General features: G+C 36.3%; 1 protein-coding gene across 1 annotated transcript; it reads left to right on the top strand.

Moving 5' to 3' along the window:
* Positions 1-377: 377 nt before the first annotated feature.
* On the top strand, positions 378-13,268 carry FAM81A (family with sequence similarity 81, member A). The gene is made up of 8 exons (XM_009573529.1): positions 378-424; positions 1,594-1,867; positions 2,657-2,775; positions 9,115-9,244; positions 10,471-10,577; positions 11,733-11,868; positions 12,250-12,445; positions 12,861-13,268. Exons 1-8 carry the CDS (start codon positions 378-380, stop codon positions 12,998-13,000), a joined length of 1,149 nt encoding a protein of 382 aa, XP_009571824.1. The 3' UTR covers positions 13,001-13,268.
* Positions 13,269-15,758: the final 2,490 nt, after the last annotated feature.

Raw genomic sequence — 15,758 nt, 5'->3', positions numbered from 1 at the left:
CATTGACTGATGATGTCTGAGACCAGTAGACAGCTTGGGGAAAAGAAGTTTGTTTGTCTCTGTCCTGCCAAACCAGTTCTGTGGGTCAACAGCAGATTTCAGTTTCAAGGCTGTCAACCTTGCCTTTTTCAAGAGTATAGTTTTCACTATAAAAAGCTTTTTAGCAGTTTTTAGTTTTCATTCTTTTGTATTGATTTTTATTTGCATTTATTCCATAAGCAATATCTGAACTCCAAGATCAGAGCTGTCAGCGTAATCTTAAACTTTACTTAAAGGTTCACTTAAAGCAGAAGCATTAAGTCATTTCAGTGCCAGATACAAACAATTAAATAATTCAATGTGTACTTTTTCAACAGACATAAATTATTGACCAGAAAATGGCCCAGCGAAGCCCAATCTTCCCAACTCTTGCCCCTTCTGAAAGGTACAGTTTGGAATGTAAAAAATAAAATCTTCATATTGCAGAGTATTATGTCTCTCTCAGTTCCCTATATATAGTAATGCTGTGACTTGGGACTTTGGCATTAATACGCAAAGCAAAGTGAAATACTGTAGACTCATTCAAATCATGGCCCAAATCACAATTCCTTACTCAGCTTTCACTTAACCCTTTCCCAAAGAAATTACGTAGCTTAAGCTGTAACTGAGTAGAAGTCCAAGAATACTATACTTTAGCCAGTCCTCCAATAGCATGGAATAAGTGTGAAAACTCAGAGCCAGAAGTGACCTTTGTTGGAGTCCTCGTTCGTCTCTACCAATACCATCATGGTGAAAGTAAACTGATAATTTGGCTCATGAACAGGAAACAACACTTATGCTCCTGAAATTTTTCTTTATTCTTTCCAGTATATAGCAGCAGGAAAAGATTGCATGCATTAGCAGCCTAATTTTTTTTTAGTTTGAGCACCCATGAGCTCCATTGCTTTCTATGGAAGCTATGCATGGAAAAATCTAGACAATTATTCAAGGTACCCAAATGTAAGCTATTTGGGGGGAAAATTTGACTCCTAAGACTATGAGAAGCTTGTCATAATTTTGGTCTCTCCTCAGTTTCTACACCCACATATGCTCCTGTCCAGTTCATGGGGGAACAAGCTTCTGTATGGTATTACAGGATAGCTACAGACACTGAAAAAAGGAATGGACACAAGCTATTCCTTTTTAACCTCAGTCTGCTTCCATTTAATTTGCAGTATCTACCTTCTACAGTTACTGCTTTGATTAAGCCTGAAAACTGTAGAGACAAATAGCATTACTTTTGAAACTCAATAAAAGGGGGTTGAATTCGGATTCTTAATCAAATTATAGTTCTGAATTGTAACTGCTTTTATAATGCTAATGTCCTCTTCTTAAGATCCCATGCTTTTGTAAGCTTCCTTAAAGAGGAGGAAAAAGAGCCTGACCTGCCTTTGTACAAGAGACATGCAGTAGCAAACACAGCACCCACTTACTTGCAGCAGTGGGCCCTCTCTCTGTATTTTGGTGCTTCTCCCCAGTATTGCTACTAAGATAGTATCGCACTGTCTCCAGTGGAAAGACATTGCAGAGTTTTGTGTGAGAACTTAACAATATCTGGATATTCTTCTTCACTAGACGGGTTCGAAACATACCGCTGCATAGCCAGGCATTGACAGCGGTCCCATTGGCATCTGCAAGCCTGGTGGATCAGCTGGAAGACAGAATCCTAAGCCATGAGAAAACAACGGCGGCTCTTGTGGAACACGCTTTTCGCATTAAGGAGGACATTGTTTCCACTCTGCACAGAATGCAGAACAAAGGGGGGGGCGACCGGTTGGCTAGGCAACTCTTGGAAGAACATATCCGAAACATAACGGCAATAGTGAGGCAGCTTAATCGGGACATTGAGGTATGTTAAGAATTTTTCACAGGACTAATGCATCTCAGCTACTTATTCCTTCTAATTTAATAAGTAAGTTTACCACAGGATAAGTAAAGGTCAGACCAGGTCTGAAGATCCTGTAAGCTTATAAATTGTTTTTATATAGTTTTTGTATAAATTTGTTTTTAAAACTGTTTGCAAATTACATAATTCTTTTAGTGGCTAAGAAAATAGCACAGGATATTAGCATATAAACACAGAAACCTTTGTGGTACTAATAAGCTTGTTTTCAAAAGCTGCACTGGAAAACCTTGAAAAAACGAATTAATGCGGTACTAATACCCAGCTCAACTTGAGTCCAAAGGCTGTGCTGTATAAACACTAGGAAATGCCTTAGCTCTATAATAAACTTACTTTCACTTCCAACTTACTGACGACACCAAGTAGCCAAACCCAACTGCTCATTTTTATGACCTAATCATATGCAAATACATGACTTCACATCTGACCTCTGCTGCAATGAGCAACAGGGGTGTGGTGGGGAAAACGAAAGGATAAATATTTAAGTCTCTATTCCATTGTCAAGTTATACTTTATATATATTATGGTATTTACGTGCAGATTGGACACTAAGAATAAGAAATAATAAATGACCTAAAGGTATCTGGTTTAGTATGATACAAGACAAAGCTTTTAATAAAGCAATAATAAAATGGTATCTGATGTTACTGAAATACTCAAAAATAATGAGTGACATTTTAAGTGTACATTAAGTGTGACATACTGAGTTTATATTTGCATATGAATGCTTTGTAGATGCTGCAGGAACAGATACGTGTCAGAGACAATCTCAGCTATGGAACAAATTCTACCCTGAAGAGTCTGGAAATGCGGCAGCTTTCTGGTTTAGGAGATCTTCGGGGAAGAGTTGCAAGGTAAAAGTCAACACGGAAGTATATTTTGGGGACTAGCTAATGTTGTTTTAATCTTGAAGTATGAATGTTAATGATAATGGGCTGAATTCAACTTTGGCAAAATTCCCAGGATCATTTTGCTCAGTGTTTTCAAGAAAGTGAATAATAATCCTTTGCATTCCAGTATTACATATTAAATGTAACAATATCACCCTTAATTCCTGAAATTAGTTTTTAATAAATTACCTAAATTCCTTATGAATTTGGATTTAGTTCAGCTTTAAAAAGTACTGTGGTTAGACTGGTATATCTTTGAAACAAATTAATTAGCACAATTATAAAGGCAGCATGGAACAATCTACACTTGTAAAGAACAGAATAGTTGCACATTTTTGCATATATTTTAGAAGTAAAAAATCTGTGCACTCCGTTATTGGTTAGCCATATTAAACACTACATAGGCTATCTGACATGTAAGGAACAGAAAACTTAAAGTAATAGAGGTTTTACAGGCTACTTGAAACTCCAGGTTACAATTGTGCAACTACAGAGACTTCAAGTTGTGCCATCAATAACACATTTACAAACCCCAGTACAACAACATTTGCTTAAGTGTCTGTAAAGCTGACCACAAAAGACAGAGGATATGTACAGCCATAGAAAAAGGACCTAATCTGGCCTAAAGCAGCTTGGCTAATAACTTCAGTGGAATTATACTTGTCCTGAATTTGACCTATTGTCTATATTGTACAGATAATTTTTCTTTTTCGTACTTCAACTGATTTAATGATAACCTTCAACAGCCTACAAAAATAATCAGGACGGGATTTTCCTTGAATTAAAGTTTTCTCATGAATTACTTGATCGTTTGATCGTTACAGTTCCACTGTAACTTTCATAGCCCATTTCGTAAAGAATACTTTAGAGAGGTTTTACATACTCATTTTTAGTTTTTTTTTTTTGTTATGCACTATCCTTTAGTAAACAGGAATGAACTAGACAAGCTTATTTTGTCACATTAGAAAATTGATTGAAATATATATAGAGAGAGAACGATATATACATACACATACATATCTCTCTCAGTGAGAAATCCCTGACAAATTTACATGCTTAGATCTTCCTGCTTCTTTATATAAAAAGTCCACACCCTGAGAGAGGTCCATATTTGGAGCAACACAGTTACTGACACCTTGTGAAGCAAAATATAGTGCCTTTGCTTTCAATAACAGAACTCAAGTAAATAAACACGTGCCAGCATGAGCTTCACAATGGGGCCCCTTGCCTGTCCTGAGTACTTGGTATGGGGATTGGTGGTGGACCAGCACAGTCTGTGCCAGGATTTCTTCCTTTATTTACTTAGGGCAACACCCTTGAACTGTGCCTGGGTTGCAACTTATCTAATGATTGTATGAGATTATACCAATTTGCCTTATGTCAGACTGTGCAATGAATGTTGGATATTTGTATTCATTACCATAAGAGAATCAGTTTATTGTCTTTTAACTGTTACCTTCTATTCAGCATTATGCTCTCTACACAAAAATTTTCCCTGAATGAGGAAGAAAATAAGTTTCCCTTTATCAGAAATCAAGTTAAAGCAGTGTTCCATGGGAGAAAGCTATTTGCCTTATTTACAGACATATTCTACTTTGAAAATTAGTGTTCCTGTGAATAATGATTATAGTAATATCTGGAGATCATGGTCAAGATGGTAGTTTGTTATGCTGTTGGCACTATACAGATACTTACCAAAAACTCTCCCTGGGATAAACACTTTCTGATTACTCTAGCCAATGTTCCTTATATAATAAGCTGAACTCACCTAATATAATTTTATTTTTACATCTAGTCCCGCTAACTTTCAGATGAGTTCAGAGAGTGAAACCTTAGAAACGTGATCAAGTCACTGTGGGTTACTGACTTCCTGTGCATTCAGCTCTCAGCCACAGTCAAGGTACTATGTATGGCTCAGGCTGTCATGACAGTAGGCTAATGCAACTCCAAGTACATCATGTTTGCTCTGGGCTAAAAGAGTGCAGATGGACAACCAGTGTGAATCAGTTTATATATGCCATGTGACAGTAAATCACTTAAGTCTGAGCCTTTTGGTCCTGTAATAATTTTAGTGTCAATCTCAGGATTCTGGCCAAATTTCAGTTCCAGTAATTACACGCATAGTAAACATCCTATTCAACTTCAATATTGGAGAGAGTGGTGTTTATTTCCTAACACCAACTGTTCTGTAAGATGTCAATATATCATCGAACAACTGTCTCATTATTTCTTGAGGGTTGCTACTTTTAATGGTGAGAACAGGGATACCTACACGCACATGCAGTTCTGAAGCACAGCTCCAAAACCATGCTACCCACAGCTCTGGACGAGTGAGATTCGGACAGACCTCATGGTTGAGCTCACCTGCATCACAGCGTGAACTAATATCCCTAGCAGGAGAAGACTGAATACATACTACAGCTCATGTCTCTGGGCCATTTCTCATTAAGCATAATTTATTGATGAATTTGTAAATCATCATTACAGTGTTCACCATGAATGATGCTGCACATTTTCCTAAGGATCAGCATTGTTATCAACTTTAAGAAAAATATTACCTCTATTAAATTCAGTGTCACATTCAGCAGAAAATTAGACAGATGCCGATAGATCCATTACTCCAGCCTCCTGTCCCTGATGTTCGCAATTTTATATAACACAGATTTACCAATTCTATTTCTAGTGATATTAGATCATAAAACTCATGAGTAGTGCCTTATCATTTATTTACAGAACAACTTACAGACTATGATCATTTGTCTGGAAAGTTTAAATAACAGCAGCCTGGTCAGAACCATAGCAGTAGCTGTCTCTAGAAGCTTCCTGATAGCTGAAACATCCAGAGAAATGGCAACTATGCATGTTCAAATTGGGCCTACTTTGCATATATAGATGATTTTTTATATACATTATAGATCTGATTCATTTCAAACACCCTGGACTCATTACATGTGGCAGATTTTCCTACACTGCACAGAAAATGAGTCTGATGCATCTGGGATGCACTGCATTTATGAACTTCATAAGTACAGTAAATCTGCTGCATTTTGGCTACTTGCTGTGCAAGAGATGCACACGACGAGGACTGATCTGGGCTGCCTGACCCAGGCTGTTCAGAATCTACCAGCTCTGCTGTTCTTGCCCAGTAGATCCCCGGATGTATCAACTGGCTTTTCACTACTTGTTCATGAGCTACTTGTTTTTCACTGACACACTGGTATTTTAATTGAAACATCTCCTGTTATAATAAAACAGGAACATTAAAAATCTGTATGTACCATTATAGCATATTTATATAGCATCCTGTTGCAGAGTACTGGTGTAGTTCTCAGCTTTATCTAGTCGCTGGTGATACTGAATAGAGCAACCATTGTGGTTTTGATTTCTTAGAGATCGAAGACAACAAAAATACTCTCCAGTGTGCCAGAAAAATAACTACTGCTTTTGCTTACTACAACTTGGGAGGCAGTTGTTTGATAATTTCAAACATATTTATATTAAACATTACTGGTTTCTAGAATTCTACTGTGTTCTGAAACTGAGAATAATACTTGGCATTATGAAATCTCTCCATTTATTCTTAATTTACTAATTTCACATAAGTACACAGCTTGGCAATCAGAACATTCAGAAAATGTCCTCCAAGATCAAACAGCAGTAAAACAAACACATTCTAGTGCACCTTTGGCCCACGTTTCAACAGTGCATGTGTGCAACTGCACATGAAAAACTGCACTGGGCTGTCTGCATGGCCAGCTTCAGCATTTCAAACGTGAAGACAGAGAATTATTTATTGTGCATTTCTTCATACAAAATGGTTTTATTTACAGCTCTTGTATTTTTAAACTAGTATTCTTCCTGGAAATCTTAATCTATGTCTTATTTCTTTCCTTGTACTTTTAAGATGACCAAACCTCAAAAGTTGTTTTCGACTTCTGTCTTCATATCTATGGTCCACTGGCTTCATTTATATAGACAGTCTGATTAAATTACCCAGGAACTGAAATCCAGTGTTCAGAAACATTTAGTTCTATTTCTAAGAAGAATTCTATTGTCATTTTAACATGAATCCATAAAGAAGTATCAGAGCAGAACTTTCCGAGGTATGGGAAATTCAGTGGGGAGTGTAGCGTGCCTTTTTTTTTCCCCCCCTCCTCTTTTTTTAAAGAGGGAAAAATTCCAAACTATCATGTGCCCTTTTGTTTAGATTACTGATTTTCTTCTGACCCATCGTGAAGTAGAAACCCGAATCAAAAGTGTTAGAAAGCCCATGGTTTTCCATATTTTCATCTTATTATTGCCTCCCCCCCATTTGAAAGATAGTGGAAGCATGAACTAAAGTTATTTAATTTTTGTAAGTTTTTAACTCAAAATGTATACTCACATAACTAATATCAGAATCTCATTTTTTGTCTGCAGCACACTAATGTTTTCTTCCAGGTCAAAACTAATCAGGTGTTTGTGGGTGTGTACAATATATATAGCAAAGAGAATTAATTCTCTTTGACCACTTCAATATATGGAATATTGTTTAAAATAAAAAACCACCATAGCAGGATAAACATTCCATAACTACAGACAATGGAATTTAAACTTTATTCCAACTTTGTTTAAAAGGGTGTCAATTACAGTATCCCTGTAGAAAACCAAAATAATCTGATTAATACATACCAGGCTGACACTAAGTTAACATAGCCAGAATTTTAGTGTTTTGGTAACCGTGCAACTATATGACCTCTTTCATCACGTAACTGAGTTCTACAAAGAAGAGACGCACTGTGATTATACCCAAAACACTAATTTGCCTTAAAAACAATTACAGATGCCTACTGTTTACATTTGCTACAGTAGTTTCAAAGCTGTTGCTTTTACATTTTCTGTCATGCCTCAGAGAAACAAAAACTAACCATCGTTTTGAGCCCATAGGCTTTTGGTGACTAGATGCAAGATTATTTCACTCCTCTGATTTTCTCTGATTAATCACAACAATATGGAGAGATTTGGCTTCTCTCATCGTTCTAAAGAAACTGCCTGATTGTAAGACCTACAAGTATGGCTCACTGCTATGTAAACCATAGCTGGTCTTCCTACAGATATTACTAATTGGTCTCACGATACTGAACTGCTAAACTATAAATTAATTTCCACAAATTTTATAGTTTCTGTGTCTTATTTTGCATTACTGATTATTTTCATATTGAAATTGTACCATAATACTAAGAGATGTTCTGTTTGTCATTTTAGTTGTTACTTTCCCTTCATGTTTAATGATAATGGTAGTTACTGTAACCCAGGTGATGAAAATGCATGTTGAAATGAAAGCCTTCAAACTGAAATGTGACTAAAAAGAGGTTAAAATGTCTCATTGATTTAAGTAATGACTTAACATGCCTTTGCTTGTTCCATTTTACTGCCTTTTTCTCCCTCAAATTGTAACTGCTGTTTGTTCTCCGTCAGTTTCATAGATCAAATTGGTAACGCTGCTGATTACATATTTCCCTTAGCAAAAAAAAAAAAAAAAAGACTCATTCTTCACAGAGATCTTACTCCTGAAATTACAGTACTTATTTTTACAGCTCAGTTAATGTCCTTATTGTATTACTGTAGATGAAAACCACCTGACCAAAGTATTTTTAAAATGTGGCAGAAAATGCACATATATCCTGAAAATGTTACAGCATCAAGAAATGTTCCAGGAACAATACTTGTTATGTTCCAGGACTGCATTTCACAGTCTCTTGTGAGACAAAACCGCCATTGCTTTCAATGACAGTTTTACCTAACTAAAGACTAATAACTGTAAAATTTGCCCCATGTTGTTTACTACACATAGTAATTGTATACCTCTGTTTCACAAATAAAAATAAGAATGTAAAAGTCAGAGGAACACAGCTGCAATAATGAAAAGATGGTCCTCAATTACTTAGGCTTCTAATCATGTAGGCGAAATCATACACACCTTAACAGATGTCTTTTGGAGTATGACAAAAATACGAGGTATTGAAATTCTGCATCTTCGCATTTCTAATGTGATTTCCCTGACTGATAACAACACAGTCTACACATTATGTCAGAGCCAAGAAAACACGAATGTATGTGTCAGACTATTTGACTTCTAGTCCCATTTGGGAGCAGTTTGCTGAATACTATGAGATACATCACCACTCTTACAGTCTCACAAGACACTGTTTTGCTAGACAGCCAGCAATTTCATAGAAATGCCCAGTCTAAAATGGATAATTTAAAAAGCCTGGGCCTTATATTCCATTCAGCTGTTGCGTTGGTGTTTATTTATTCAAACAGGTGTGATGCTGGGTTAGCCAGACTGTCTGCAGAGCATAAAATTACATATGAAAGACTTCAGAGCCTAAGCAAAGACCAACACACCTCCAAGCTGATCTTAGAATCTAAAATCAAAGAGGCAGAAATACAGGTATGGTATTTGGACCAAAGTGATCCATCCATGTATGGGTAAGAGTTATATTCTAATTCACACAGACTCCATTATTGTTAATTATTATCCTGGGAGGTCACAGATTTACAAATGGAGAGGTGTATCTGCTCACAGTCCTTATTAGATTGAATACTGGTACCTAGCTGCATTACTGTACTGGTCTAACTGAAAAAGGGTCCTTAATTTGCTGCCTTTAGCATGCTGTGCAGAAGGGGCTAGTATTTAAAGGCACCTAAAAGGACTCCAGGAATGAACAAAGGTCAGTGATTACTGGCCTGAATGGCTTCTTGAGGCTGGAATGTGAACATGACATGGATGCTGTACAAAACCCCTACAACAATGCAAGCATCAGTGTCTCTCCCTGTATGTTTTGGCCTTCCCAGGATGATTTTATATGTATTTGAACACAATTTTTGAAGGTCTGCAAAACAAAACTGGTTTGGGGTTCTGTGAATCCATTAATCTGTCCATCAGGTTTCTCTTCCATTGGGTATGAGAATGGAAGTGAGCACTAGATACAAGCAGAGACTTATGACATTAAGGAAAAGGATTCTTCATACCTCCATCTCAAGGCCTTCCCATTTTCTTGGGCAACAAAAGTATTTTACATCTTCGTTTTGCGGTAGGTAAATGGTTAAAATCCACCTTACCTTTCTCAGAAGACTCAATATAGTATATTAGCATGCCAGCATGCTAGGAGCATACTGTCATGAATCTTGCAAAACAGAACAGTACGTTTTGTAAAACTGGGATGATTGTTTTGTGGTGAGAAATATTTTCTGTTAGTAATAACCTATCCCCAGTTAAATCCAGCACTTTTATCACTGCTATTATACATGAAGCGATGAAGAATATCACTCAGTATTGGTGGAGTGCTTTGCCATTCATTTACCCTGCTTATGCAACAACACGGAGACGTACGGATCATGTAAATTCAGTTGTCTCAAGGGGGGGGCGGAGCAGGCAGACGCTTTCAAGGCAAGACTGTTCAAGTTATTTATGGCTGAAAAATTACACAATGTTGATACTTCATCTCGCGAGACAGTATATTTTTCATGATAAAGTAAAATGTGCAAATTCAGTAATTTTTGAAGTGTCAGCAAAAATGGCCCTTCTTTAAGATCTCCTCTACTGCATGAAAATGTCCCAAATGAGACTGCCATGAAATGCTGTTGAAAAAAAGTAAGTTCTGAATTTTGTTTCAGATTTCTCATCTTCTGAGCAGAGTAGAGCAATCAATAATGCAACAAGAAGCAAAGCTGAAGATTGCCTACAAAGAGAGCAACCAACAGCTCCACCTTCTGGATATGAAGTGAGTTCCCGGGAAACCTTGCTGCTGCCACGCGCCTTAGAAGACAGGGCCTCAATTTTCCAAGTTTGACTGTTGTAATCTTCAGGTCTACAAAAGCATGAACCTGTTTAAATACGTATGTGTGCTCAACAGATATTACAAAAGCACAATGGTCTGTCAAGTGGGACTCACTTTCAACAATTATTCTGCCCCTAATGTGGTTAGGCAATTTTGAAAAGTCCATTAAGTCCCTAGTTAAGTCCTTCAAGTTCTGCTTGAATAAAGAACACAACTAAGGACTTCTCTAAGAGTGGCCTGGCACCTTTCTACAAGAATTCTAGGAAGCAACGAATGTTGGAGATGGCAGTTGACAGCAGGGCAAAAAGTTCAACTCAAGCAACCAGGAAGCAAGGCACAGCATTCACAAAGTGTCATTGCTTTAAATTGCCTTCAAATATGAATATGTAACTCAAATACCTAAATCATTAATGATAAGCTACTGTGCTACTACTAGACATTATATAGGGATATATTCAATTCAGATATTAACTCCTCTCCAGGCATTTCACTCAGTGGCAGTCCTGGCTTAAGCCATTCACATGCTTACTCCTTATTGCCACCCTCATGCAATCCCATCAGTTATGTCAGTAAAACTGTTTGCAAACCAGGTGAAAGAATAGATCCAGATTTCAAATATTCACTGGAAAAAAAGACTGTCTAAAGAAACAGTTTCACTGGCACAATCAGTTGGTGTAAACTTGAGGTGGGTATAGGCAACGTAAGTGGGGCTATATGAACCGGCATTGCCACTAAAGTAAGTGGTTACTAAATCTTTGTTCAGATTTAAGACCTATGGACACAAAGATTATAATCTGAATGGATGACCATATTCTGTTTTCAATGCTGCAAAGAATTTGTACCTACTATGCCTCAAAATGTTGTGATTTGTTTCATACAAATAACTGCTATTTTATTGTGCTCTTTCATCTTTATTTTCTAAAACAATGTTACCTTATGCAGTTTAGTAGCCTTAAAGTTCAAAGATTCACCTTAATATGGTGTCAAGAATGTATTAAATTCTCATGAATTTTTTATTAACATGATCATAAAAAAGTCACTGCTGAATGACCACAAGTTCTGCTCTTCTGTATCTGCTAATTTCTATTATGCTCTTAGATTAAAAAATGCTATTGAGGAACTCAGCAGCCAGATTTTGTCTGCACGTAGCTGGTTGGAACAGGAACATGAAAGGATTGAAAAAGAGCTTGTGCAAAAAATTGACCAACTCTCATTGACTTTTAAGGAAAACACTGTAAGTTTCATTAAAATGTCCTAATAATACTTCTTAGAAAGTATTCAAAAGCATTATTAGTAACTAAGATGATGTAATTGAGATATTATTTGAGTGAGATTTTCAGACCTCCTCAATATTTGTATAACTCTCTTTATTGATGTCAAGTATAACACCCCACAGCCTGAGAGTCTTCAAATAAATCTGACCACATCTAAATAGATCAGTATTTTAGCCTACAGTAATCAAGTCAGTTTAAACCATTTTATAAAAAACTATAATCCCTTACACCTTTGAATTCCACATAAAAGATGATTAATCAATATCTATTGCATATTTGGGAAAGACCACTGTAATTTCATATGCAAAGAAAATCATTAAAATTCTTTTTCCCGGCTCCAGGAAATGAGTGAAAGAGCTATAGAGATGAAATTCAACCAAATGGCAGAGAAAATTGACAAAATAGAAGAAATACAGAAGGTAACCATGGAAGCACATGAAGCAAAACAGACTGAAGAAAAGATAAATATTCGGATTGGCAAACTTCAAAATGAGATTAATGAAGATATAAAAGAAATGAAAGCTGAAGTTAATGCTGGTAGGACCATAGTTACCAAGTTTTTTATTCTGAATTGTGGTAACAATGATCAACCTATAATAATACGCAAAATGCCTTTGCTTGTATCGAAGTAGTTTAAAGACTTTTGGGCCAGATATAATGGCTGCGCCTGTGGCATTAAGAAGGATTTTCACTAAGTGTGAAATTCACAGCAACGAGAGGCAACATCTTATTAGCTTAGAAGCGCTCTCCCCAGAGCATACACAGGTATAGCTTGGATGTGATCGGGGGCATTTTTGCTATCAGCACACAATTACAGTCCTATTTTTCTTCAGAACTTTTACTATCTTCCTAATGTAAAGCAGAGCGTTATAGTAGGAAGCGCATTCTTATAGTAATTATGCAATACTCTTGCTTTTGATTATGAACTAATTTAATTCTCACCTGCAATTAGGATTTGCAGCTATCTATGAGAGCATTGGGTCTCTACGGCAAGTTCTAGAAGCGAAAATGAAGCTGGACAGAGACGAACTACAGAAGCAGATCCACCAAATGAAGCAGGAGGTTCCAACATGGGGAGAGGCTGGACCATGACTGCAAGATTTTGTCTGAGAGATTAATGTTTACCTGGCTAAATAGGCAGACTGTAATCTTGTTCCAGTCTGTAATCCAAATTAAATGCATGTACCAAATGACATGCTGCTGTTGCACAGGTCCGTACGTTTACTTGAAGCGGTAAATGCAAGCTCTTCATAGATCAACTGACAACAAGCTTTTATGGGCTGAGGTGCTGATTTGCCACTGCACTACTCTAGTTGCTCTCAGGAGATTAACCACAGTGTAAGACTGGAGTAATATATTGGTGAAACTGGCACCTAATTTGCTAAAGGCATTTCAGCGCTCCCCAGTTTCATGAGCTTGGTCAGTCAGGTGTATGCTCATACATATATATAAGCACCTGCACGCACACACCCTTTTTTTTAAAAAAAAAAAAACCCAAACCCCACAACATAACAAGTTGATATAATTTGTTTAATATCATTTGGGCAAGGTTCTCCACCTTGATACAAATTATTTAATTGAAGTCAATGGACATTTTTACAGTGACTTTCTCTACTATTGACTTCCTGGGGAGACAGAATTGGCACTACACAGACGAACTTTCAAAACCTAGATACCATCAGAAAATCTTCGTTTAGTTTTGCAAATATCCTCTGTGTGTGTGTGTGTAAACTAAGTAGTGTTATAATATAATGTAGTTGTAGACTAAGATGATTCATGAACAACATAAGAAACTTAACTCACGTGGTCTTAAGTATTGTGACCTTTTTAAATTAATAACCAAGTGGAGTTGAGACAAGGTAAAAGATGTATATAGAGTATTTTATAACTGGGCATGTGTTCCTGTGACTTGTTTCATTATATTGGTAAAAACTTTGAAAGGTTTGAAAACAAAAGAGAAAGTGATAATCTAAAATAGTCTGGAGAATGTAATGTAAAATAAAATGCAGTTTATGATCTGCTTAGAAATTTTTATTGAAGTAAAACAACTGATTCTTCAAAATCTAAGTAGACTTCAACAATTTAGTAGACTCAAATTGCTAATTGCATTCACAGTATTTCCAAATAATAATGGTGCTTATTTCCATTCCCAGAACAGAACAATGAAAAATCAGCACCCATACAGCATTTTTTTTTCCTGTCTAGATTAATATGTTGATTTTATATCTTCATTCATAGCTTGATCTTGCTCCTCATGTTTGTAAGTCATGCAGGATTGAGCACTCATGAAGAACAAAAGACTTCATCCAGTATCCTATCAATTTATACTATTAGCAGTAATTCATATATAAAAATACTATTAATTTACACAAGCATTACTGTTAACGTAAATAAATTAATAGGATGTCTCTGCACTGTCTTTAATGGACCTCTCCTTCGGCCAGTATTGCAAAACCATACTCCTATTTGAAAAAAATCAGTGGCCAACTTCTCATCACTTCCATGAAAGAAGGTTTGGCCCACAGAGTCACCACACTTAAAAAAAAAATTAAAAAAATTGCTCCAAAAAATTAAACTCATTACCTTCAGTAGGGCGGTGTAGTATGTAAATATCAAGAAAATGCATACATCTTTACAGGATTAGCACCTAAGTCTATATTCACTTCCTATATAGTTGAAAGTAATTTAATGTATCAAAGAAACATGAAGTTTTTCAACTCTGGCTTCCAATGCTCTCTGATAACAAAACTGCCTCTGTTACTCCTGTTTTGTATCATCCATGTGCTGTGAAATATATTTACCATGGCAGCTAAGGGGAAAGCCCAGTTCACTAAAGGGAGACAATGAAATGCTTGCAGATATTTGTTAAGAATTGTCTTAAAAATTCATTCTTTCTTCATGTCTGTATTCTTAGCTGTTCTTAAATATTTAGCCATGTGCAGTGCAAAAGCTATCACTGATGTTTTATAAAAAAAAAAAAAAGAACAAAGAAAGAAGTAAAAAGAGATGGAACAAAAACCCAACAATTTTTTTCTTCTGTAATTGGAAATCTGTACCTGAGAGAATCTGTATGATATGAAGAGCATACAAGGAATCAGAGAAACAATTTATATAGGATTTTAATAAAATGTTTCTCTTGTAAAAATCCTGTGTGATTCATCCAGATATAAAACAACACATAAAACCCTATCCAATTTTACTTTTGCTGTTTTGAAAATATTTTTTCCCAAATCTAAGCTAGAGCAAATAACTAAAAGCCCAAATAAAACAATATTGAAATGCAACCTACTGTCAAGCAGTGCCTTCAAACTATATAAAGTGCTATGTGGAGGGAGGCATAGGTTACAGGGACTCATATACTAGGAATAGACAGACAGAAATGGTGAGCTAGGCCTAGATGTACGCACAGACACACACAAGTGTACCCTTACCATCGTCCATCCTTTTCACAGAGTGCTCTAACTAGTCAGTTTGAAAGGAAGTCACATATTCCAGACCAAGAGGGTTCTGCAGAAAAATTGAGGAAAAGCCAGAATGGAAAAAAGTAATATGAAGAAAGATTGAAAAATGTAGAGAAGTAACAGAGAAAAAGAGTAAGTCAGAAGAGTGGAGCGACGGAACGGTAGCTGCATGGGCAAAGGCAAGAAAGAGTAGCTACCTGCTGATGAAGCACAGAACAGGGTTGAAGATTTTTAGAAAGAGCTGGAAGTTAGAAACAATAATATATTTGATACAAAACACAGAAACCACAAGGATGGGCTCATTAATTGATTTGTCACAATTCATGCTCCCTACTTGCCTGCTGCATTTTACTCTGCTCAAACAATTAGAAAAATAAATTATTTTCGTT

The sequence above is a fragment of the Fulmarus glacialis genome, unplaced genomic scaffold (assembly GCF_000690835.1).
Source record: "Fulmarus glacialis isolate BGI_N327 unplaced genomic scaffold, ASM69083v1 scaffold28862, whole genome shotgun sequence".
In the NCBI taxonomy this organism is placed as follows: Eukaryota; Metazoa; Chordata; class Aves; order Procellariiformes; family Procellariidae; genus Fulmarus; species Fulmarus glacialis.
Note: the sequence above shows the minus strand (reverse complement) of the source record. Positions and strands in the feature narration are given on the sequence as shown.